Source organism: Gavialis gangeticus, unplaced genomic scaffold (assembly GCF_001723915.1).
Source record: "Gavialis gangeticus isolate Ggan-Ray unplaced genomic scaffold, GavGan_comp1, whole genome shotgun sequence".
Taxonomy (NCBI): Eukaryota; Metazoa; Chordata; order Crocodylia; family Gavialidae; genus Gavialis; species Gavialis gangeticus.
Window position 1 is genome coordinate 40,360,896 of NW_017729025.1, and position 26,577 is coordinate 40,387,472.

A 26,577-nucleotide genomic window follows, 5' to 3' on the forward strand; every position below is an offset into this window, starting at 1 on the left:
CTGTCATGGGGTTGTAGTGGGGCCTACAGGTGTTGTGAAAGAATCCATATCCACCCCTGCCTGCCTTAGCATGGTCTCAGATAAACAGAGGGGTCGTCTGGGAAAGCAGATAGACATGGTGGGGTTTCCCGCCTAAATCCTACCCCCTCTACTCATTCCATTTGGTTCAGCATCGTTCTTGGGAAGTCTGAGGCCTCTGAAACCCCTGCCAATTGGTTGAGGGTGGTGGGGTGGGTTGTTAGAGGGGTCACACCAACACCCTGCCACCCCATAGGCTATGCTTGTTCTCTGGCAGGGGCTAGATCAGTCTCAGACCTGATAGGCCATAACTGCATCATGTGATCTAGGGCGGTTCTTGTAGCATGAGTTGTTGGGCTTTGGGGGTCTGCATGGGCTGTCCTTCTGATGTCATGGACCATGTAGTGTTGGTGTCACACATCACGTGACTGGGGGTGTGGGGCGGAGTTGCTGATGTCACACATCACGTGACTGGGGTGGGGGGGAGTTGCTGTCATGCACAATGTGACTGGCATCAGGCAGCAGAGTTGCTAATGTCATGCACCATGTGACTGGGGTCAGGGGTGGGGCTTGTGACATCACACACCATACAAGGGGAAAAAGGTGCAGGGCTAAGGGGGGGTGGGACTTCTGGTCCCGCCCGCCTGTCACATTTGCATTGAAGGGTGGTGAGCCTATATACTACTCATCTGGCTCCAATGTCCAGGTTGATCTGGTGATCCTCTTTCCAAAATACTGGTCCCAAGCACCTTGTTTTGAAGGAGCCAGTGAACAGTGTTATTTGGTTCAAGGTGTGGCGACAGTTCAGCTTCGTGATGCTTGACAGGACTGAAATGGCCCCTTAGGTCCACAAGGCCTAGAGTAGCCTTGACATAAGTAGGCTAAGAGTGCATGCTCAGAGTTATGTGATTGCATAACCTGCTTTCTACCGAGAAAAGTGTCTTATGTAGCTTGTTTTTTTCAACAGTCTGATGATAAAGGCAAGTCAGCGGGTCCGGATGATCTCCACCCCAGGGTGTTGAGGGAGCTAGCTGGGGTTATTGCGGGGCCCCTGGCACGGCTCTATGAGCGAGCGTGGTGCTTGGGCCAGGTGCCAGATGATTGGAAGGTAGCAAATGTGGTCCCCATCTTCAAGAAGGGGAAGAGGGAGGACCCGGGTAACTATAGGCCCGTCAGTCTTACCTCAATCCTGGGGAAACTCTTTGAGAAGATCATCAAGGAGCACATTTGTGATGGGCCGGCATCAGAAATGATGCTCAGGGGCAATCAGCATGGATTTATTAGGGGGAGATCATGTCAGACCAACCTGATTGCCTTCTACGATCAGGTCACAAAGGCCATGGATGCAGGTGTCGCGGTGGATGTAGTCTTTCTGGACTTCAGCAAGGCCTTTGACACCGTCTCTCACCCCATCCTAGTTAAAAAACTAGGCGACTGTGGCATCGATGCCTACACAGTCAGATGGATTGCAGATTGGCTGAGGGGTCGCACTCAGAGGGTGGTGGTGGATGGGTCATATTCGACCTGGGGGGAGGTGGGTAGCGGAGTCCCCCAGGGCTCGGTCCTGGGGCCTGCGCTGTTCAATTTCTTCATCAGCGATCTGGATGATGGGGTGGAAAGTAACCTGTTTAAATTCGCTGATGACACCAAAATTTGGGGGGAGGTGAGCACGCTAGCAGGGAGGGAGAGATTGCAGAGGGATCTGGATAGGTTACAGGGGTGGGCTAACAGGAACAGGATGCGTTTTAATACGGACAAGTGCAGGGTGCTGCACTTGGGCAGTAGGAACCAGCAGCACACTTACACAATGGGGAACTCCCTACTCGAGAGCACGGAGGCAGAAAGAGATCTTGGAGTCATTATTGACTCCAAGATGAACATGGGCCGACAATGCGAGGTCATGGTTGGCAGGGCTAACCGGACCTTGTCGTGCATCCACAGGTGCATCTCGAGTAGAGCCAAGGAGGTGATCCTCCCCCTCTACGCGACGCTGGTCAGGCCACAGCTGGAGTATTGTGTCCAGTTCTGTGCGCCCCATTTCAAGAGGGATGTGGACAACATGGAGAGGGTCCAGAGGAGGGCCACCCGCATGATCCGGGGACAACAGGGCAGACCCTACAGTGAGAGACTGCGGGACCTGAACCTATTCAGCCTCCACAAGAGAAGGCTGAGGGGGGACCTGGTGACCGTCTATAGACTCACTAGGGGGGACCAGAAGGGTTTGGGGGAGACGCTGTTTCCCCTAGCGCCCGCTGGCATAACAAGGAGTAATGGGCACAAGTTGATGGAGAGGAGGTATAGATTGGACATCCGCAAAAACTACTTCACAGTTAGGGCGGCTAGGAGCTGGAACCAACTTCCAAGGGAAGTGGTGCTGGCCCCTACCCTGGGGGTCTTTAAGAAGAGGCTGGATGCCTACCTGGCTGGACTCGTTTGAGTCCCATTTCTCTTTTTGGGGTTTTTTGTTGTTCTCCCGCCCTGGCGGGGGGTCGGGCTAGAAGATCTACTAGGTCCCTTCCGACCCTTAATCTATGAATCTATGAATCTAAAAGGATTTGTTATGGTGCAGTCCACCCATATCTGGGGCAGAGGGTTTTTGGTACCAAGAAGAAGAAAAACAGTGATAAAAGTGAAGACATAATTCAGGGTTGTTGATGAAATAGAAAACTGGCTTAATTGGCACTATAAATATTAAAGTACTATAAATATTACCACCTAAACAGTCTTCCCTTTCTTTCCCCTCCCCTTCCCCTCACCTTAACAATGCCTGAGAACTGAAGACATCCATCCCCCTTCAAGGAACCAACCTGCTGTAAGATGCCTGGCCAGCTCTTGAGATTTGTGTTATTAGGACTGGTAATATGCTTGCTAAAATTATATCTATATGCATGTTTGGAGTTAATACTTTATAATGCTCAATAAAAATGATTCATTAAAGAATTAACTGGGTTCTTGTTTGGAGAAATAAATAGGTTCTTTTTTGAAGAAAACTGAAGCATAATTTAAGGCAATATCCACCCTGCTGTTTGCTCTCTGTTTGGGAGGAGAACCAGTTACCCCCTGGTTCCTAGGGCAACAAAGGTCCTCATTACCTTGGATGGGGCAGACTGCTCTGTTATACCCTTAAAAATGGTGTTTGGAAAGGAATGTCTTTAATGATGTCTCTTCATTAAGAAGACAAAGCAAACAAGTAGCTTGATCAGCATTGTGCAATAAAAGAAAAAGATCAACTCTGTATGATAACTCTTGTCTTTTATTGAATAGAAAAAATAGCATCAGTTTCTTAACTTTTTAAATAATTTTCAAACCATATTTAGTCATGAAAATAAATGGATGGAACACTATCAAATTCTCTCAACAGTTTCCAACATTCAGAAGACAGATTCTGAAACCCTGTGATCAAGGGTCTTCCAGAGCAACAGGCTTCATATTATCTTATTGCTTTCCAATATATTAAACAAATCCTTCTAGTGCCAGGTCCATAATTCAACAACTGTCACTGACAACAATGTCACTGAATGAACAGATGTTCCATAGAATGGTGCAAAATCATTTTAAAAGGATTGAATTGATGATGTGAGCCTTACCATACACAATGATCTTTAAGCACAATGTTCTCTACTAAGCTTCTGAGCCTGTTCTTAACTGTTGCAAAAAAGGAAATATCTGTAGTAAATACGATTTGATGATGACAGCATATTTTCTGTTAACCCATTTAAAATGATTTGTACTGCAAATATCAGTACACTAATATTTCCTCATGGCTGACCCCTAGATTGAATGAGTGTACAATGTCCCTCTATTGTTGTTATTCTAATATTTAATTGCTGTGAGAATCAGAAATGTGGGAACTTCAGAATTCTTAAAGAAAATCAATATAAAGATCTAAAAAGTGCACAGTCTAATGTACCAGCACTTGGCTGGTGTAAACCTTTATACAAGGAGTTATCCCAGTTTACACAAGCTGAGGATCTGGGCATAGGCGGAGGGAGAAAATATTATTTGGGGGGGCTAAGTACCCACATACATACATCCAGACAAACACACCGCCCAGCACACACACACCGCCCAGCAGGTAAGTCTGTGGAAGGGAAGGGGCATGGGGGGGTGGAGATCAAGACCCCAACAATGAGAGAGGTAGTGGAGCTGAGGTGAATGGGGCCTCAGAGCAGGTGGTGGAACAGTCAGAGCTGGGTGGCTCGTCCAGAGGCACAGGGGGGCTCCCACTGCTGCATGCAGCCCAGGGGAGGCATGGGGGGTACATGCCACCTGGATTGATGTGCGGAGTGGAGGCAGACTGCTGTTGCAGGCTGGGACTCTGTGAAATGCTGCTGCTGCCACCTCAGGAGCCATGCAATGTTATGTGCCTGCCGCTGTCAGGCTGCACTGCATCCCCTGCCCACTTGGCAGCAGCAGACACATGGCATTGTGTGGCTCCCGAGGCAGCAGCAGCAGGGTGCAGAGCCCCAGCTGGCAGCAGCAGCCTGCCTCCACCCCACACACAAATCTGGAGGGCACATGCCCCCCATTCATCCCCTGGAGTGTGTGCAGGAGCCCCCCTTCCCCCTGGACGAGCTGCCTAGGCTCTGGCTGTCCCACCACCCATCCCAGGACTCCATTCACCCCAGCCCCTGTATCTGCCTCTGCCCCATTCTTTCCCTCACTGTGTGGGCCTTGATCCAGCCTCCTCTCCATGCCCCTTTCCCTTCATAGATTTGCCTGCTGTGGAGGACAGTGCTCCACAGCCACAAGGCTGTGATCCTGGCTGTATGCAGGCTGTGGCTGCATGTCTGTCTGTGCGAATCCCCTGCTGCAGCCACACGGAGTCTGTGTCCAGGTTGTCCTGTAGCCCTCTGAGCTGCCACTCCTGCCCCATATTTGTGGGGGGGCTAAGCCTTATTAGCCCCAGCCTTCCACCGCCTATGGATCCAATACACAATCACATCACTTCAAACACTGCCTAACATTTACCTCAGATAAAAGGAAACTTTCAGTATTTTGTGTAGAGTCATAGCAAGTCTACATTATTGTGACACATCCTACAGCACATTAGAAACACTTTCAGTGTCCAATATACCTGCAGGACCTACTAGTATATTATCTTTGATGCTTTCATAAAGATTTTATTCTGACATCAACTATATTTGCTTTTTTGGATTATTTGGATTTGTTTCATCAAAAGGTCTTTTGTTGAACACTTTAGGAACATGGGAACACTATACAGGAGGACAGCAGAGATGCATCTAATCTGGTGTCCAGTTTTTAATCCTTCCAAAAAATGTAACAAAACCTTATTAAAAAAAACTTTTGTCCAGTAACATGTTCATGGGACTAAAAGATCTTACTTGCCTGAAGAATGAACATGCAAATCCCTGAAATTTTTGTCCTGGCTGTTGCAATGATTATTTATGTAATAATCTTAATTTTTTTTCATTTTACCAATCTGACCTGAAGAAGAATGTGTTGCATTTGAAAGCTTGTCTGACCATCATGACTACAACACTCTGACACTACCATAAATCTTATCAAGATATTTACCTGGATAATGTATGGTTGGGAGTTGTCCAGTTAAATTAGTAAAACACATAAGAAGTATATTGGTCCTTTTGTTGGTTTCCAGTTTTTGTTAATTATTTTCAGTGAGTGAGCCTTTATTCTTCTCTTACAGAAATAAGTAAATAGGAACTCTCCATTCAAGAACCTAATTCTACCAGGTGTTCAGTGCTTGCTATGGGGCTTTAAGTCCCTTTCAGTTCCATTGATTTCATTAGGCATTGAGAGTGCTTATTTTACCCTATTGGGTCTTGTATAATATTTTCTCTATTAGTTTATAGCCTTCTTATTTCCTTCTCCTGTCTAATCTATGGTCCTAAGTCTTCTATCCTTAAATAAGCAAGCCTCACATTTATTTAGTGACTGGTGTTGGCACTGGATTTATGACACAGATACCTTGTTTTGGGTGGACTCAAACCCTTAGACTGACCACGCCTGCTTCATTTGATAATAGGTGAATTGTACTGATATATAGTAATAGCAGATAAAAATAATGCAGGCAAGGCAAACACAATAATCCCTCCCCACAATTCAATATTTACCAATCCTAGGGCTGTCACAGAGGGAAGGTACATCTGGCCACTATGTGAACTTCACCCTGTGGTTCTGTCTTAAATGTCAGATGTCAGTGGCCTGGAGGTCAAGGACCAAGGTCCACTCTCCCCCCGTGGGGTGGGTGAGATGGGCTGGTGATGTGCCCCTACTGTGGTGGTCTTGGATTCCCCCTTCAGGAACCCTTTGCTGCTCTGAAACCCCTCCTTCTGTATTTTCTGCCCTCTGATGACTCTTCATTCCCAGGTACCATTGATTGATTTCCTTGTGGTCATGTACTGTCCTTGTTCTGTCCTGTCAGCATATTCCCTTGTTTCCCAAACCCATCACATAACACACATGTTAATTTGGTTATTTACCAGTGTCTTAATTTGGTCTATCCACCAAAACCAGAAATCCCAAGGGCTCTGTAGTTGGACACTGTGACCTAATGCCACCTTATCTCACATTATGGAACAGGGCAGTACATATCTTCAATTTCCCAGCCTGTGTGCCTGATGGCTTCAGACACAGTGGGCCTTGAAGGAAATTTTGTCACAAACAAGCTTTTAGAAACCAATTAACCCTTGCCATTGCTCTGGACCACTGATCTAATGCATACCTACTTTACCTACAAGCCAATTCCCAAAAGCAAACCTCTAAATGCCATTTTCTAGGCATCAAACAGTATCTGTAAATAGTTTTTGTCTTTTTAATATCTTCTTGTATCCACTGGTTTCTGTTGTCTTTCTTAGATTGTTGGTTCTTAGGTTCTTAGGTTACCTTTATGATTTCTGGAACATTCTTTTAGAAAGTGACCAAAATATAACAGCAAACAAGATGAGAAAGTATCTCTGATCTATGAAGTGCGATCAATAATTTTGGTATTTTCAAGTATCACTTTCTTAACACTGCTTAGTCACTCCTTTCTGACTTAAGAGATGAACAAACATACTTTTGTAGGCTTTGAAAGGGGAGGGAGAGCTGTGGAAAAGGCAGGGGCTATTAAGCTGTAATTTATGTGAGCATGAGCCTTTAGTGATACAGGTGTAACACAGCTACTTCAACTTTACAGCTGCTTCACCCAGGGTCAGAGTTGGGGTGATTTCGCTCACTTGTGTCAATACAGATTCATGCACACTTAGTAGCTGCTGCACGATTTTGAGTAGCAGCTCCCTCTCCCCTTTTGAAACTACTACAGGTGTGCACTTGCCTACATCTCTAGTCTGAAATTTAAGCAGATGTTTTCATTTCCCTGGCTACAATGACATTGACTTTAAGTCTTTTTCTTGATGGTTTACATGTACTTGAGAACCTGTCATGGGTAGTTTAATGTTTTCCTGCTGCTGTACAATATGTCACTTTTGGTGGTGGTACATTAAATCCCCTACTTTTTTTACCTAATAGCCAGTGCTTGTGTGGTTTCTCAAAATTCTCCTTAGTCCTGTGTGGATATGAACCTGCTTTCTTATTTTTTTTTCACCTCATAGTCCAGTTCCAGTCTCAGGTTGTCAATAAAGAGCCTAGTGTTGGCTCTTAGTACTAACCTTGCCCTTAATTGTTAGGCACATGGTAAATTTTCAGTGTTCAGACCAAGAAATTCTGGGCTAAATCCTGATGTCAGTGACGCCGATGTAACCCTGGTGTAATTTCACTAAGGTTAGTAAAGTTGCTTTGAATCTCAAGAAAAAACAAAAATGGGAATGTGGCTCTGTGCCTCTCTCATCCAAAATTATTTGCAGTCTAGATGCTTCCTTTGTGAATGAATTTTCCTGAAACCAATGCAAAGCTCATGAGATTAAAATCCAATGACAGTAACATTTCAAAACCATGGGATTTTGAAACATTTCTAAACCATTTTCACATCCTCCAGCACAGCAGCTCTTACAAAGGTAATGGGCCAAATCCAGAAGTCCTTCCTTACCTTTTATTGACTCCTTACTCAAGCACATTCTAATCAAAGTGAGACCAGATGAAACAGTGTCAAATCTGACAGTCAGATCATGGCAGGGATATGCAAGGGTACAGAGGACAAAATGAGCTCCCTGTTCTGCCAAGTCCAACCTAGCCCAGCCATAGCTGCACCACTTGTGTTTTGAGGAACTCACTCTACTACTCTCGGGATGGCTAATGTGTGTCCTGTACATGCTGTAAACACAGGCAGGCTCCCAAGCAAAAGCAAAGTATCTCCAGGCATCATGCTTGTCCACACACACCTGGAATAGTTCAGCTGTATTGACCTTGCAATGGGATAATTTCTGAGAGCACTGAATACATAAAAACAAATTATCAAGCTTAATACTTGTAAGAAGGTGCTAGATGATCACCTAGAAAGACGATTTGTATATTAATGCACAACAGAGGCAGCAGTGCACTCTCTCACATACCCCACCCTGTTTTGGATGGATAACATTTATTGTTGAGAGAATAATTTAAACTCATTTGCTAAATTTGGACCTTGTGTCCAAACCTTTAATATTAGACAATAATTATTCTCTCTACTGCCAGAGTGACAGTGATGACTCTCTCATAGGAACGTCTTAACTGGACACTCAACCAATACCACCTCTGTCAGATAAACCATCAAATATGCAACAGGTGACAATGACTGTAGGTTAGCATACCAGAGTGTGCACTTGGGGTAGGCTAGAACTGGGGACACTGATAAGAGCTTCCAGTCACCGGAGAATCTGGGTGACAACCACTTCTACTGAAAGAAAGACAAGCTGAGAGTGCTCCACTCAGCAAAAGAAGGGTTTTGAATACTCCAGAAATGAGCTTTTCTTCTTTGAAGAGTATTTATATGAAACAGCATAGCTGGTATATTTTTATACTGTATGGTTTGAAATAACAGATGGTTATGCAATAAAAGGAAAAGTGTGAAGTAATTTCAGCCATCACAGTGAGTAATAAAATTCCAGAGACTCATTCCTTCATCTACTGAAGCCAACATTAAAATATCCATTGGTTTCAGAGAGAACAGGAACAGTTTTTTTTTTAAAGTTTCACATTTTTCTAAAGTACGGTGAGGGATTGGGACCTTCTTGGTATTTTCAGAATCATTTAGGTGCCCAAGATGCATAGAGGTACCTAGTGGGACTTGCAAATCACTTTGAAATCAATTATTTCAATGTGAGTTAGCACCTAACCTGTTTAAGAATTCTTAAAATCCCACTAGGTGCATCAGTAAGTAGCTAAATACCTTTGCAGTTCTCGTCTCTTGTTTTTCACTTACAAGTAAAATGCACATTAAGTAGCGATATGGAAGAGCCTGTGAGCCTGCTATCTTGAACTTCTGACAGGATAGCAGTTCTCTTCAAAATACAGGGGAGAATCAGTCTTCCAGAACTGCCATCACATTTTTTTTTTGGTTGGGTTTGGCAGCTGTTCTAGCAGAAAAGTTTTTAAAATCATGGAACTTGTCCCCCAGCCACTTTCATGGCAAGATTCTCAAACTTTCCCTACAAACACACCCACAGACTCTCCTGCCCCTGCCTGGGAGCTGATATCTACAAGAGATGTGGGTGAGGAACAAGAGAAATCTGAAACATGTTAGGGACAGGTCTGACAACACTTACCAAGCAAGACAGAAAAGGCAGCTTGCAGCTGGTAGGTACAAAATGGCTACTTTGTGTGTGGAACTGCTTGTTCCTTTTAGCTATTAAAAGTGTATATTCAGAAAGTTCAACAGAAAAGACTGACTGCTCTGGGGAGGTCAAAAAGTGGTGACAAAGTTAAGACAGACAAAGGTGTAACTGGGTGAGTGGCTACCTTCCTGTCTTTCTGTGGGAAAGAGCTATGAAGGGAACATGTTTTGCAGTTCATGGATAACAGTTTTGAATGTCTTTAAGTGCTTTAGAAAGCAAGGTCCCATTTTCAAAAGTGATTTGGGCACTTCAGAACATGAGGGCCATTCACTTTCAGAGGTTCCCATGTAATTAAGTTGCTTCTGCAAACTTTGCACCAATTGGAACTCAGTTTGAGATAGGGATGTCCTGTGGCACTAGGCTTCTATAATAACGTTTAGATGCTCTTTTGATACAGCTGCTCCCTGTGTATATAATTCGTCATCATAACAGAATTATCAGATGTGTATGTAAGGGAGACATTTGCTGGCACACTTGAGAAAGGTAATTAAACATTGCCCTTTCTATCATCCATTTAAAAGGGAGACTTAAAGTCCTCTGGGCTACATCATGCCCTAATTTATACCGTATTCAACCTCACTGACAGTAAGCGGGGGTGAAGGTAGTATTTAGTGGAATGCCATAAACATAAGTGAGAACTAAGATGCATTTACTGTGTCCCATGCTCCATGCTCTCTAGTATTAGTATTTTTTTACTGTATCAGCTACACTAATGCTATTTACCCTAATGCCTATTTATATTCTCCTGCTATGTGGCAGTAAAATGACAACTCTTATGAGCCTCATTCACTTTTATGGAGATCAAAGGAGCATCAGGTCTGTGGTGAAGTGGGAACTCCCTGACCAGCCAGTGCTGGTTTCTCCACCTGCCTCTGGGCACACTGTCCACCTGTCTCACCTGCCATGTCTTGCTGATATCCAATTAGGATGTTAACTAGGTGGGAGGCTGTCCATTTTTGCCCAGGTCCCAGGGGGCGCTATCTGAGGCTCCGTTCCTCCCCTACACTGCAGCCCAAGACTCGTAGATGGCATCCAGATGACAATGCTCCCAGTCTACAGCCGGACCAAGCTTAGCCCTTGTTGTCAGGCCTCAGATGCACACACGTTCATACTGCCGTCCTCTCACTAGGGCTTCTCACGCTTCACCCCCTCTCACAGGATCTCTTTCATACCTTGACAACTTGTATTGCCTTGCTCCCTCTTGGAGTGAGCCCCTTAGGCCATAGGCTTTAGCTAGCTCATACCTTGGGTGGCAGACGTACTGTCTTTTGGGCCTCTCCCATGACCCCCACTGGGGTAGTGGCCAGCCAATTACCTGACCGGGTCTAAGCTTGCCATGGCTCCTTCCGGAGCAATTCTATACCCTCACCCACACACATAATGGACTCCCAGCCCTCTGGGTTTCCCCCCTTTCACTGGGGCTCTACCTCTGCCCCTCACTGGGGCTCCTCATATCTTCAGGTCTTGCACCCCACAGGGTGCAGGTGGCCACAGCTGTGCCTGGCCCCAACTACCTCCAATGTTAAATGACCCACCCAAAGGTGAGGGCTGTGGTTAAAGCACCCCTACCCACCTTTCACTGGGATGGTAACTGGCCTGCCATTTCCTGGGCACTCCTGCACCATTAAGAGCCCCACCAGGCCACCCACTTCCAGCAGGGTGCAGTTTTAGGTCATGCCTAGGACCAGGAGCCTCTAAACCATCCCCTATAGCTCCTACCCTCATATCCAGGATGTTGCATTCAGCCTTGCAGCCAGGTGATGTTTCTGCCTGGCCTGGCAGCGGGGAACTGCTCTGTCTGTATAGACGGCCAGAGATCTAAAATGGCCACTGCAATCAAGCACCTGCTGGCTGTCTGGCTCAGCTCTTACAGTGTCAGGCACCAGCAGTGCACTGTCACAAGGTCCAGCACAGGAAAATACTGTCTTGAAGATGTCCTTAATACATTTCATAAATATTTAACTCTCTAGGGTGTTGTGACTAATCCGTGACTTTTTCCTTGGACTGTGTATTTAGCAGAGAAGCCTTGAGTTTTTTATTTCTATATTTCCCCCATCAGCCCTGAAATTACTGTCAGACCTGGGGTCGAGGTGTCCGAGATGAATGAATAATGAACTCTCCCACATTTACCAGGAGGAATCCACAAGGTTTATCCAGGAGTGATGCAAGGATGTTTCTATCATCCTTTAGTCCTATGTCTGTACCCTACTCCCTCTTCCCCATCACTAGTATAAAAAAAAAAAAAGATAATCAACAATCTGAGGCATCAAGGCCATTTAAAGAGAAGGAGTTTCTTGAATTGAATAAGCTTTTAGTCACAAAAGCACTTAGTTGCTCTGTACTTTGATACTTTTAGTCTATCGGGATAAACAGATCAGAGCTATAATCATACCTGAAGTTACAGTCAACAGTCAAATTAAAAATTGATCTTTCCAATAGGCTCACTGCCCTGGAGGGTAGCTGTTTTCTCTAAAACATGACATTGTGGGGTTCCATGTTTGTACCTCAGTGAATCTAAATCAGATGTCATGAATTCATAAATAAACCTAGTTTTCCCCTTATGATCAGCCCTAAAATTTACTCAAGGATCTGAAAGCCCAGCTGGTGCCACTAATAAAGATTTTGCAGTTGGATCTCACTGTCATTAACATTTCTATTGATGCACAAGCTAGAAGAGAATCCACTCACTCATGTAACAATAGCCACTGGTCAGCTAATGCTGAATCCAACCACATTGCATCTTTAATTCATGGTGTCAGAATCAAACCACATCTTTTTTTGATAGGGTGACTGATTTCAGCAATTTTGTTTCACATACCAGTTCATACACACAACTCCAAGTCTGTGCAGCCAAATAAGATACCAGAGAAGTCAGTACCAATAGCTAAGAAGTTGATTAAAATAAGAAAATGCTGGCAGATTAAAAGGATCTGAATTTAGCAATGTTATATTATTGCAATGCTACTTCCACTACATTACAAGGATCTCCAGTGGGTGACTTAATAGGCAGAGGGGTGGAAACTTTAGTGTCAATATGTAACAAGTTCTTGACCAAAAGATTACAACCCCTTTCCCCCTCTTCCCTACCAAAAAACCCCCACAAAACCAAGCCAACTATACCTCAGGAGACTGAAACAACCCCCTGCCCCTGCCTCTCTTTTCTCAGTCTGATAAGAATGCCACGTGGAAGGAACTTTAAAATTTCAAACCAGGCCTGGTTGAAAAACATGAGATACCATATGCTAAAGTCATACATCATAACCCACCTTGAAGTTAGTCATTTTGAAGGAACAGAGACCAAATCAAGGGTGCTGGCTATTCTTTCTGTTTCCCTTGAGGTACTCCAGATTATTACAGACTATTCCAGGGCTGACAGAAACCCAACTAACTAGTCACAGACACAGAAAAACAGCAGAGGCAGAAAATATGCTCCAGGTGGCAGATTCAGTGCAAGAAGCAACCAGGAAGAGCCACTGCAGAAGGAGTTGTTCTGAGGCCATGCAGTTAGAAATGCAAGCAGAAGTGTCAGGACACTCCTTTCATCTGCCCCTTCAGTGATCCCTTCATATTTTAGCTGTACTTTCTAAATAACCTGCTTTAATTCATTTGCCAGATTTTGTTATTTGTTTGCTGCTATTGAACCAGTTCCTCATCTGCACTGGCACTGAGCTCAGGGCAGATGAAGAAGTGATGGTGGAGATGACTATAAACTGCTCCTATCTATAAAAAACTAGCTCCTGGGCTGCTGAGGATCATTATACACTCTGGTCATAATCTGTTTTCCCAAGGGCTGTACGGAGTGGAAATAGACCACCCCGGTGCTCTCCCTTCTCCCCAGATGATTACAGCAGCACCAGCCATGCACAGCTGTACTGGAGGGAGGAGGAGAAAGGTGTAGCTTCTTACAATCTATTTGCATTTGAGAGATGTAAAGGCAGTGGTATGAGCCTGTGGATCCTGGCTTCTGCCAGGAGAACAAGGATAAATCTAGTAGTCCTTAGTTTTATGATTGGGCCTAGGCCCCAGCCAATTAAAAAACTGTCTTTAACCAAACCTCCTTCATACTAATAACTATTATCCTCTTCAGAGCTACCAGGAATAAAAGAACAGTAAAAGCTTATTTTTGCCACGAATATGAACAGATAGTGGACGACAGACTCCATCTGGGAGCAGAGCAGTTAAGTAAAATGTGCTGGTTTACATGAATATCTTTTGACTGCAACTGCACTTTGCTGATACAATATGAACAAGTATTCTAAGGAAAGCTGGGCTTCCTGCTTCTCTTAACAATACATGTATTATCTAAATGTAGTTCATTTCTTCCTACAATAAGATTTTATATTATTGTTAGTATTAATCATAGAAAATTAGGGTGGGAAGGGACCTCAGTCATCTAGTCCAACCCCCTGCTCAAAGCAGGACCATCCCCAACTATCTCATCCCAGCCAACGTCTAGCTGGGTCTTAAAAACCTTCAAGGTTGGAGATTCCACATCCTGTCTGGGTAACCTGTTCCAGTGCTTTACTGCATCACGAGCAGGTCCAAGGAGGTGATCCTTCCCCTCTATGCGACACTTGTCAGACCGCAGTTGGAGTACTGCATCCAGGTCTGGGCGCCGCACTTCAGGAGGGATGTGGACAGCATCGAGGCAGATGCTCCCCATAGGAGGGCCACTTGCATAATCAGGGGGCAGCAAGGCAGGCCGTACATAGAGAGACTACAGGACCTGAACCTGTTCAGCCTCCACAAGAGAAGGCTGAGAGGGGATCTGGTGGCTGTCTACAAACTGGCCAAGGGGGACCAGCAGGCTATGTGAGAGTCCCTGTTCCCCTAAGCCCTACCGGGAATAACAAGGAATAATGGCCAGAAGTTAACTGAGAGTAGATTTAGGCTAGACATCAAGAGGCACTACTTCACAGTTAGGGTGGCTAGGATCTGGAACCAACTTCCAAGGGAGGTAGTGCTCGGTCCTACCCTGGGGGTATTCAAAAGGAGGCTAAATAATCACCTCGCCAGGGTTGTTTGACCTCAGCATTCTTTCCTGCCATGGCAGGGGTTCGGACTTGATGATCTACTTAGGTCCCTTCCGACCCTAGAAACTATGAAACTGCCCTCCTAGTGAGAAAGTTTTTCCTAATATCTAACCTACATTTCCCATGTCTATTTTGGCAATGCCTGAGGGGCAACCAAGAATGGGCCCCCTTTGTATTCAGCACTGGATACACCAAGAAACAGAGAGCCCCTGCTTAGAAACAGACAAGGAGACACATTGGGGAGAGGGGGAGAACACTGAGTGTGAACCATACAGTAGGAGCAAACATCATGGTAGTTCCATGTTTTCTGGAGGGTAGGTTAATTGGAAGTGGATCAGCTAAATCATTGGAACAGCTGGCAGTGATGGTAAACCAAAAAGGCTAGCATAATTCCATGCTTCTCTAGATTATGCTTTAACATTAATTTACCTCTTGTGAAAGGTGCTGGATAAGGTGCTCAGTGGCAAAAAGCCAGTTGGTGTCAATGCAGCAGAAGCAGTCCCCCAGCTTGGACTGCCACCAAAACCCAGTTAGCCATGGATAGGCTCAGCGTGAGGTGCTGCTGACTGCCCACAGAGGCCCGTTCTAGAGAAAGCATTTTTAGGGTTGAGTGGGCAGTTTACCTTAACTGATCCTTTTCCTCAGGGGTGGATCCAGGGAGTGCATTCAGTGGTGCAGTTGCACTCCCCCTTTGAGTTCTGCTCCACCAAATTTTCAAGCCAATTGCCTGGGAGATACAGCAGCATTTCTATTCAGACAGTGCTGAGGGAGTCTGTTGACTTCATGGATAGCTCATTATAATGTACCTGATTTCTGCTGATCTTTCTTCACTCCATAGGTGTTAATGACCCTTTCTCCTTTTTAATGGCCTTGATGTTCTGTTAATCAAGTTATTCTTTCTTTTGCAATTTTGCTATCTGTTAGCTATTCCTGGTACTAGATCATTGTTGCATTACATCCCTGCAGACTGTTTTCAGTACTAGCTAAAAATAAGCTCAGGTAAACATTAATTCAGGTGTAGAAATGATTGACAGTAAAGTGCTTGATGCACTGTCAGGTTGCTCAAGAAGCCTAGATTTTGTTTTACAAATCTAAATAAGAGATATACATTTAACTACAATGACTACTGGACTAACAAAACAGTACATTTTGGACTATTTTGCCTAGTTTGTTGTGATTTTTAAACTTAATATATAGCGCACATTCCAAGAAAGTTATATTTGTTTTTTCCTTGATCTTAAACCAAATAATCTGGTTCAGGGACCCTACCATGTTAATATATCTTCTAGCTGCTATCTAACTGCAGAAAAATATGTGTTTTGTTATATGTGATGATGCACCACACATCCTACACACCCCTTTTCAAAATCCTAGATGTGCCCATGCTTTTCATCCTCTACTGATGTGCCAACATGGGTGTTGACTAGAAAGTAAACTGACAGCACCCTCTGTCTGGATTCCATTAACTTACATACCTATAAACTTAGATCTGTTCTAGACAAAGGCTAAAGAAAATGTTTTATCTCCTCTGTAATGTGGTAGAATAGCTAGGTTGGGAGAGAAAGAAGAGACCTAACCCTGACACAGTACTGCTTCCCAGCCGTAGGGCAGTATCATGCACAGGTGTATGCAGGGTAGGCTGTGGTGCAGCAGGCAGGAACTGCTGGTTCTTAATACCAGCATGTCCAGCAACTACAGACTATATGAACTGGAAAATAATGACTCCTACCCCTTTTAACTCCCACGAAGATCACCAGCACTTTGTTGAAAGCATTATAGAATAATAGAAAACCAAATTAAAAATGACTTATCTATTCCAGACAATTTTTCTTTACGATAGATTTTCTAATGCTTTTTCTTGATTGATTTGAAATGTTGGAAGTTATGGGGCTTCTTTCTGATTTATGCAGTGTAAAATAGTCTGATAGGTATTACTTCCTGGTTTGTTATAGTAAAAAGTTTCTGATTATCTGGAAGTAAAACATCTGTAGACTTTGTCCTACAAACTCTTACTCGAATCAGACCCTGTTCCATTGAAGCCAGTGAGGATTTTTTCATTAGGTTCAAGGGGAGACAGAAGCTAGCAGTCTACCTAGGATAGTGATGCCTTTGCAGGGGAAGGAGTTTTGATTTGAAACTGGAGCATAATCTTTCTGGAAGTAATCATGAAGCAGACAAGGAAAAGAGTGCAGCTGAGAAACACTTGGAAAGGGACTGAGGAAAGTTTGGTCTTCTGTGGACTGGGCAAACCATGATAGTGGAGACCCTCGGAGAGTACACACACGGGGACACAACTGTATTTTCTGCCCAGCTGCAAAGTTTTACATAGCAATTCTCCTCAGCTTCAAATGTAACAGGACAAAATAATCATGCCTGGGAATTCACAGTTTGAACACAGGTTTAGTAGCTGTAGATACATTAACAAGACCACAGGCAATTGGTGCCTCCCAAGTCTGGTGCCAGCGGGGCATAACCAGCGGGGTCCTCCAGTGGCTAGCCAGCAACTGGGAGGCGGGGGGGAGTGTGCCGGCAGCATGGCATGGTGGCGGTGGAAATGCCAGCACTTCAGCCACCAACGTGCTGCTGGCGGAGCCAATTTCAGGGGGGGCACTAGCCCCCTTACAAGCCGAAACACTCACTGTTGGGGGGCAGGAGGATCAGTGCTCTCAGGGGGGGGCATGTGCCCCCCATGCCCCTTTATGCATCTCCTGTGAGCAAGAGAGACAGACCATATTGAGCTAAGCTCCAGTTGCTGTCTCAGCAAAGGGCTGCTATACTGCTATCTCAACAAAGATGGGGATATTTACAGATAGTGCTTATTCCCTTTGCACAGATGCTGAAGGTGAGTAAATCCAAACAACCCAGTGTCTTCTACCTTGAAATGAACCTTCCATTGGAATCTAATAAAAAAATTCTTGCCCTTTGGTATAATCTGTTTCTCTCATTGAATTCAGTCTGAGAAATTAAACTGCCCTGCTTTTCCTGGCCAGCCCAAACTCCTGCTTGTTATTCAATTTCTAGATGTCTCAAATGTAATTACAATTTGAGGAGAACAAAATTAAATGAATGAAACTGTAAATATTGCTGGTGCTATTTTGTTTGATATGAAACCTTCACTACAAAAAGCTTTTAAATAAATGAGTCCAGCTGTTGCATTGCAACACTTGAAATGTTGATGCTCATGTTTAAATACTTCATGGAGCCGGTCACATCAATTTAGACTTAATAATGTTTACATTTCTGGCTGGGATTTTTAAAGGTTCCTAAGCAAACTCAACTCCCACTGAAGGTCAGGATGAGGTGGGCACCAAATTGACTTTCACTGGGAGTTGGATGCCTTTCTAAAGTCAAGTCTCACCTTTGGTAAATGCAGGGCCAAATCCCTGGCTGGTGGAAATCAGTATAACTCTATTGACACCTCTTTTGCCAGCAGAGCATCCAGGCAACAAAGTTCCACACACCCTGAGATCATCTGAAGAATTTCAAGATTTGTGTTTTTTGTTAATTTTACTGATAAAGGCTTTAGTTTGCATTAAGTATTCCCCAGCAATCTGCAGCACATGCAGCCTGAACACTGTACTTTGTGCTAAAGCTTGGGAGCAAAGCAGTTGAAAGTAGCTACATGCTAGCTAGTGTTGTCTGAACTCTCCAAGATGAGCAAACTACAAAAATAAGCTAGCAGTATTAATAACTGACCTTAGAGCTTTATAACTTAGTTTTAGGCTCCCATCCTGCAGTCATTTGTACAATCCATTGACTCTAGTGGTACTCCAGGAGGCCCAAGGACCATGACTGGCAAGATCAGGGCCTCAGTCATTTAAGTTTATTTTAATGACCCATTTAAACAATGTATGATCCACCTCCTCTTATACCCAATGCAAATCCATTGCAGGCATGGAAATGCCCCCAATGTTACCAAAAGCAAAATTTTATTCTATTACCTGAAATTTGAAAAGCCATCTGCAAGATTTAGAAGCCCATTTCCCATTAGAATTAATAGAAATTAGGTAGTCACATATTGGGGTGGGGAGAGGGGTTGAAAATCATGGTTTTAAATTGAGAATGTCCCTTCAATTCCTCATGATTATTATAATCTGACATTTGCAAAAAACCAAACAAACAAACAAAATAACTCTAGAAATTATTTGGTTCACAGGATGGGTATTCGGCACCTCTGTGCTAGCTTCTAGATGTTGGCACGTGGATGGAGGTTCCCGAGCCATTCCAAGGCATTCCCAGTACCATGGTAAGGTATGAATATGCTTTATTGGCAATGAGGGTTTTTCTGGTTAGTGCCATTAGTATAACAGCTGCCGTAGTATCACTGAAATGGGAATTCAGTTTTTACCTTGCAAATCCCAGAATTTCAACTGTCCACACGTGATTTCTCTAACAATACTTCTCTTCTTGGAGTCAATACCACCTTCATAGTTCAGGATGGTTTCTAAACACAGCACAAATAGTGCAAACTCAGCAGACTATTTGGGGGCTGTGTGATACCCTGTACAAATTGACACAGTCAATTAATGTTCTAGGCCAAGATACAGCTCTGGACAGAAATGCTTAGATAAAATTAATGTAATTGTCCGATCTTAGCCCTTAGAAGAGAACTGACTGGATCACAACAACGCTATACACTTCATTGCAAATACTAGTCTCTGCCCATTAGAATCCCGTGTTTATAAGAGCAGAGAGAAGTATATTTCAGGATTTATATGCAATGGCAAAACAATAACATATGGAAAAGCTTATGCAACACTGATCTACACTATTCTTGGGTCAAGATTACAGTACACTGTTAACACCCTGCTTTCACAGCCATCGTATTTTCCAATCTTTTAAAAAAGGTTTTACAGATTACGTATTTGTCTTTGACAGTGAATAACTGGGTATTGATAGCACATATAATAAGCTTCCTTGGCTAAAGAAAAACAGCAATTGTCACACAGTCTTGAGAACACTGGAAATAGCCCTGTGGCTATCTTCGTGATCTGCTACTTAGGTGTCTCATATTGTCTAACTAAATATTCACCACCACACTCTTAGCCAACTTACAAAATGTAATATGTCACTTTATCATTTTCTTCCACTGTGTAAGCCTTTTGCTCTCTTTTTCTCGACTTTCCCACACTATTCTCTACCAGGAGAACTGTCTATACACTTCTTTTTAAATCTAGGTATACTTTATACTCATTTACTCTAAACTAGTTTCTTCTTGTTGCATTTAAACCATTAGACCTCAAAGGTAGTTTGGCACCAAACTCCCAATGGGAGGATCTGAGCTTTAGCTTCTTGCGGCATGGACCTTGTTTTTCTCCATGGTTATAAAGGACTGATTGATAAATATACTAATGACCACACTAAACAGTCAGTTCTTAGCATATCTATTTACAGCTAGATGGTTTCCCTCTTACTCAGATGAGAAGGAGAGTAGAGTAGAGTAAGTTCTTCCTTCCTCATCTTTCTGCTCAGTTAAGATAGAAAAACATGGATCTTTGGGCTGGCTTGTGTGTGAACCCATGATCTCCAGAGGATCCCACCTAAGCAATGTGTGTTGAGGGGCTCCTTCCCCAACTCCAGTTGCTGGTAAGAGTAAATTGCCAGGCACAAGTAGAGAAGCATGCTGTGCCTTTCAAGGGGTTTACTAGATTCTCTGTTTTGAGAGTTGCCCCAAGAGGTTCAGCCTAACCACAAGTGATATCTGATTGCAACCTCAGAATTGCTTCCATGATGGTCAATTCTGCATTAGCAGTTACTGAATGGAGGCATCACTGAATTAATCTAGAAAGAAGCAGCTTCTATAGCACAACTGGTTTTTTGTATTAATTTAATTTGCATTTAGACAAGAAAAGGAAACCCTTAAAATGGCATATGATGATTCAGTGCAGCTTGGTTACGATATTATCTTCTGAAGTGTGCCAATGACAACGTGTTGCAGCCATTTAAGAAGCTACAGGTTAAATCCTCAGTGCCTTAATCATACAACGAGGGACATGGGACATGATTCTGATCTCATTTATGCTGATGGGATGAGGAATGATCCCGCTGCAGTCAACAGAGATTTCCAGCTGCTGCAAAACTGAGTGAAAGCAGAATCAGGCCAATATTTTCAAATGATGCTACCTATATGGGCACATTGTACCAAAACTCCTTTGCCACTGAATCTTAGGAAGAGCTTTTCCTTCCTTTCTATAGACATGTTAAGTGGCTCAGATTTGCCGCAGTTTAGTCCAGCCAGTAGGTTTTGTTTTTAAAATGTTTAATTATAAAACCTCAAGTGAAATTCTCCCATTATTTTTTATTTTCAAATATAAAAAGGACTTTAAAAATGTATTTTACTATCACCTTTCAGTTTTAATAACCTAAACACAAGAGCATTGAAACAGACATAAAAATCAGACGATGAAATAGATTCCTACTGCAAATTAAATTGATCCATTTACCTGTATTGTTCCACAGAAGTACAAGGGAAAAGGAATGGCAGATATTGTGAAAAGTAAATCAGATATTTAAAATGTTTAACACTGAAATGTTCTAAAACGGGTTCCGGATATTAGCAATGATAATTTGTTAACTTGAGAGTCCTGTGATCCAATTGCCATTAGCTTCAGTGGCACTGAGCCAGGCTCCATTTGACCTGCTCATTTACTCCCTTGAAACCTCACTGACTTTAATGGCATTGACTGGGGTAAAGCTAGCAAGAATTTGATCTAGATTTCTTACCTTCTAATATCTCTGTAATTTAATTAAATCCCTTATTTTGACTGCTCATGATATAAAATGCCATATGACAGCCATTAACTTGTCTAATTTTCTGTTTCCATGTTTTTCTCACTATTAATGCAGTTCTCATTGACGTCCTCTGCCTGTTCATGATGAGCACTCAGATCATTTTATTTAGCAAAATGAGGAGTTATACATTTTCCATTTCTCTAATCAAGACCCTGTCATTATCATCACCAAGGGCCAGAAAACACGTAGAGAATGATAGTTACATGAATGTTAAAAACGGACTTTGTCAAACTGTTTTTCAGCATTTTTTACTTTTTCTGTGCACATAGTTGCTTATAATAATCTATTGTAATCTATTTCCTTTGTAATTTATTTTCATAATGCAACCTATTCACTATATAAGCATTACTATTGCTTGTTTGTTATGCTCAGTTGTTCAGTCTTGATTGGACACAGTACAAACAGAGTTTGAAAAGTTCTTATTTTGTTATTGTAGGGTTACCTGTGAGACTTGTCTATATGGCTAGTTTCAATTTAATTTAATTGCTTTAAAGGAAACTATATTCATTCAATTATAGAAGAAAAAATAACTTAGAAAAGGTTGGTCACGTCCTTTGGAAACAGACATCAGCAAGGAAAAGTAGATCAAATCTTGATTCTACTACTTTTGACAGAGTCCTACTAACGGGAACACTGAATGACATTCTAGGGGTCAAATTCTGTTCTCAATTATACCAGTGTAATTCCAGAGGAGCTCTATTGACTTTGATGGAACTATTTCTGATTTACACTGATACATTTCATGGCAGAAGTTGACTTTACAATGATAGTATTTCACAACAGGAATCCATTTAGAGAAGTGAGATGTGTTTGTTTTTCACTAACTTAAAATAGGAGTGCAATAGCATAGACATCACAGAATAAGGCTTACAACGGTTTCTGTTTCTGTCCCAGACATGCTACATTCAGAAGTCAGGTCCAAAGCAAATGGGACAAAAAATAAAATGAATTATAGAATTAATTACAATTTGTGAATTAAAGAATTTAATTCTGGAGAAGTGAAAGGTAATTTCTCCCAAGGCCATAAATTCCTTATCCCTTAATCTTAATTTAGCATAAATGCAGGAAATCAGCTGCAGAAGATTTCTTTGGGGCTCCATTATGTTTTATTGGTCATATTGTCTTCTGTGCCCTGTTTGTGGAACAGAAAGAATGGGAGAACAGAGAGTAGCAATCTGAGCAGTGCAAAGAATACCAATGGAAATCCCTCCTCCACCAAAAAAAACTTAAAAAGAATGAGAGATCTTCTGACCGAACGTGTCCTACTCAGTTTGCTCTGCCTCTCTGATGACATTCACTTCCTACTGGTTTCCACACATCTCAAAGTATTTCTCATTGCTTTTCATTTTACCTATCCACGCTTGTCTCTGCCAGCCTGTTATTCATAATTGCCAGGGCTCCTATCCCACCAGAGAATCCATTTTGTCTAGAATTTGAGCTCATTTGCCTGGGATACCCATTGGCAGTTTCTGACAGCTGTTTTTGCATGATGGCCAGTGAAACTTTGTTGGAAGCTAAAAAATCTTTCATAGAGATCATCTCGCCAGACAGCCGACGACCATCTGTGTCGCTCTCGTTGATGCCGTCGGTCTCAATGGAGATGTTTCGCCGGTTCCGAACGTTCCCTGGCATCACCACGTTCCTCCGTGACCTAAAAAATTTTCTTTGGCATCTGTGGCAGCACCGGCAATCCATCTTTTTCAATATCCAATTTATAGACTGTTTGATGACAATAGAGATCACATTAAATAAGGAGTAGATACAGCAAACCCCCATGAGTATGAAGATAAAGTTGCCAAACCGGTAGAGGTCTTGACTTTCATACTGTGCATTCTGGCTGCTGACCAAGTCACCAAAACCGATAGTGCTGAAGGCCACAAAGCAAAAGTAGAGTGAGTCAAAATAACTCCATCCTTCAATTGGTGTGTACATTGCAGAGGCACAACAGGAAATAATAAGTGATGCTATGCATAAAATGAGCATGACATAGTACACAGAAGGTTTCCAGCCTGCCAAGCTGTCCACCTCAGAGTTCCCTGAACCTCGTCGGCCATCATGAGGAAGGACCCCTTTTCTCCTTAGCTGTCTCTCATGGCAAGACTTCATGACATAGGCTATGACTGTGATCAAGCGTTCCAGGAACAGGTTAAAGAACAAAATGGTCCCTGCACATCCTATAAGGCCATAAAATATCAGAAAAATTTTGCCTCCAACGGTGGCTGGGGTGGTCATGCCAAACCCTAGGAAACAAAACAGAGCAGTTAAGTAACATAAGCTATTGGTTACAGCATCAGAGTTTTGTCACCTGCAAGACAGAAATATCACAAAATCCTTGTGGTGCAGCTCAGCTCCAAGACAGTACCTGGGATTTCTCTTTGACTTTCACAATCCCTACTGCTCCAGTGCTAAAAGGGATCAAGAGGTTACAAATGCAAAGTATCAACATGTCTCTGACTAGAGGAAAACTGAAATGAGAGGTGAAATGTGAAGAGAAGCGGTGTTTATTTGAGAAGCTAAGCTTCAGTCTCGTCTTACTCATTCTTTACCTCTCTGCATGCCTTGGATGAGGTCTGATATTCAGAGTGACTACACTCATTTCACTTACCCTCTCTGTTTTGCCTTGTAGGTCTGATCCAAAACTCAATGAAGGCAATAGAAAGACTCCCACCAACTTCAGTGGGGAACAGATTAAGGCACATGCTGGTGCACTGCTTAAGTTTTCTTTCTTTCCCTCTCATCTCTCCATGTTCTGCTCAACAGCTTGGTTCTATGTTGGAGCAGTAAAAAAGTTACCATGCAGTCCTGTCTCCTGCCCTGTTGTATCTTTACAAATATATCCTTGTTCTCTTTTTCTTTCCAGTCTGCAAATCCCATTTCATTTAGATTAACAGGACAACATTGATAGGGCAAAGTTGCTGTAGTAGGCTGTTTATAAAGAATTAACACTGAATAAGCAAGTCCTAAATATGAGTGGACAAATTAGAGGAAATAAGTCCCCTGAATGTGTTTGCTGCAGTTTGAATAGGTTCTAGAAAAGTGTAGTAAGTGACTAATTAGCAGTTCAACAAAGCTGAAGCAGACATATTGAGGGAACAAAAAATAGCACTTTGAGTAAGAGGCGCATCTACATTTCTCCCCTCTCAGTAAGTGCAGGATATTAAATGCATAAAGAGCCTGGGATATGGGAAATGAGGAAAACTTATTCATTAAAAGTCTCAAAGGCAATGCCCTTGTGTTGGAGAAGACAAATGCAATACAAGGAGCAAAAAACACCAGACATTTTATATCCATGTCGTCATTAGTGCTGGGCTATAGTCCTTTTCCCTTCATTAAAAAAATCTTCCACCCAATGTCAGTCCTTATATCCCCCAATCACCTCTTATTTCTTCACAGCTCCTTGATGCAGGCCTTGCTGACAGTCTAACTCAGGTTGGCATAATGATTCCCCACCTTCCTCCTTTTTGTGCAGGTCAGAATAACAAAGCTGACAGGTGTGTTATTGAGCATCACTGAGTGCCCTGGAGGGTTTGCAGTGAGTGCAGTTCAAGCTCAGGGAAATCAACTAAGTAGCTATCTTTGGCCAGGAGAACCACTCTTACAACAGCAAGGGTACACACAAACCAGTGTAAGAGATTGGAAACGAGTTCAAATGTGTAACACAACAGAAGTTCAGTGCACATAAACTGGTTTCAAAATGTCTAAGCCCAGTTTAAGATGGGTGGATGTAGTATCAGACAACTGATTTAGGTTAAATTGATTTATTGAACTTCTGTCCCAGATCCCCTCCAGATTCAAGTTAACTCTCAGTCTCTCAGCATCCCAGGATGCTTTTCACCTCCTACGCCAACCCCCTCTCATAGGGTGGGTAAGCTAGTCTTGGCCCAAGCTGAGCAGGGAGGCATGCACTAGAGCCCCCCCATCTCTTGGCCTCAGCCACTGCAGGCATGTGGCTGCATTTCCAGAATCAAAAGTGAATGTCTGTCCACTTAATTACTGGTTCAATTTACACAGCTTAGACTAACCTGCAAAGACTGCATCTATTCAGCCTTGGGCTTTTTGACTGTTTGTACTTAGCCAAGATGTTCATCTTGGCTAGGGACAGAAATTACATATAAACCACTTCAAGTGACTGGAAAATGGTTTAAATCTGTAACAGAACAAAATTTCAGTGCACATAAGCCAGTTCCAAAATGGTTGAACCCAGTTTAAGATGTAGTATCAGGTTTAACTGATTTAGGTTAAACCAGTTTATGGAACTTCTGTCCCAGATTCCCTCCTGACTCAAGTTAGGTCACAGTCCCCCAGCATCCCAGGAACCTTTGTGGGCAGGCAGGCTAGCTTCTGCCAGTGCTTCTGTGCTCTGGCCAGCTGGGCTGACCATGCCCTGAGCTGTCACAAAGCAAGGGCAGGCAGGTGGCAGGCAGGTCAAAGGAGGCCTCTACCTGACCCGGGCTCCCCTTCCCCTCCAGCTGGGGTCTGCCTGTGGAGGTGGGAAGGAGTCATGCCACAAGAGTCCTTACCCTTCACCCTCCAGGCTGGGCCTCCTGCACAGCTCTGCCCCCTGCAAGTCTCTGCCTCTGACCTGCTGAGGGGAGGTAGGAACAGAGTCTCGCTGCCACATGGCCCCGGCTCTATGCCAGCATGGGGAGTTTGCATGGTGAGGGGCTTCCTCCCTGGCTTCTAAGGAGCACAACAGTCCCTGCCACTTGGCACAAGCCTCTGAGCTTCCCAGTGCACCTCACTGGCTGCTGCTGCTGCTGCTGCCAGGCTCCAGCAGAATGAATCAGGTTAAGCCTGGGGAGCTTAAGCCAGGCAGCAGCAGGGACAGGCATGTTCCATACAGGAAGCTCCGATTGGGCTCTGCTGACTGGCAAAAGCCTCCTTCAGAGCCCAGCACCAGCAATAGCCAGAAGAATGCAGTGAGCAGCCTCAGGGACTTGTGCTGGGTGGCAGGGCCAATACTTCTTTCTATGGAGCCAGCCCCACTGGGCAGGGACATAGGA

The 26,577-nt window shown here is 43.4% G+C and overlaps 1 protein-coding gene across 1 annotated transcript in view; it reads right to left on the reverse strand.

Moving 5' to 3' along the window:
- Nucleotides 1–20,660: 20,660 nt before the first annotated feature.
- The window catches only part of KCNK13 (potassium two pore domain channel subfamily K member 13), a 239,552-nt gene continuing 233,635 nt past the window's right edge, over nt 20,661–26,577 (reverse strand). Inside the window, exon 3 of the mRNA XM_019519910.1 lies at nt 20,661–23,814. Within this exon, the coding sequence (XP_019375455.1) occupies nt 22,922–23,814 (893 nt within the window). The 3' untranslated portion in view covers nt 20,661–22,921. The remainder of the gene's footprint in view (nt 23,815–26,577) is intronic.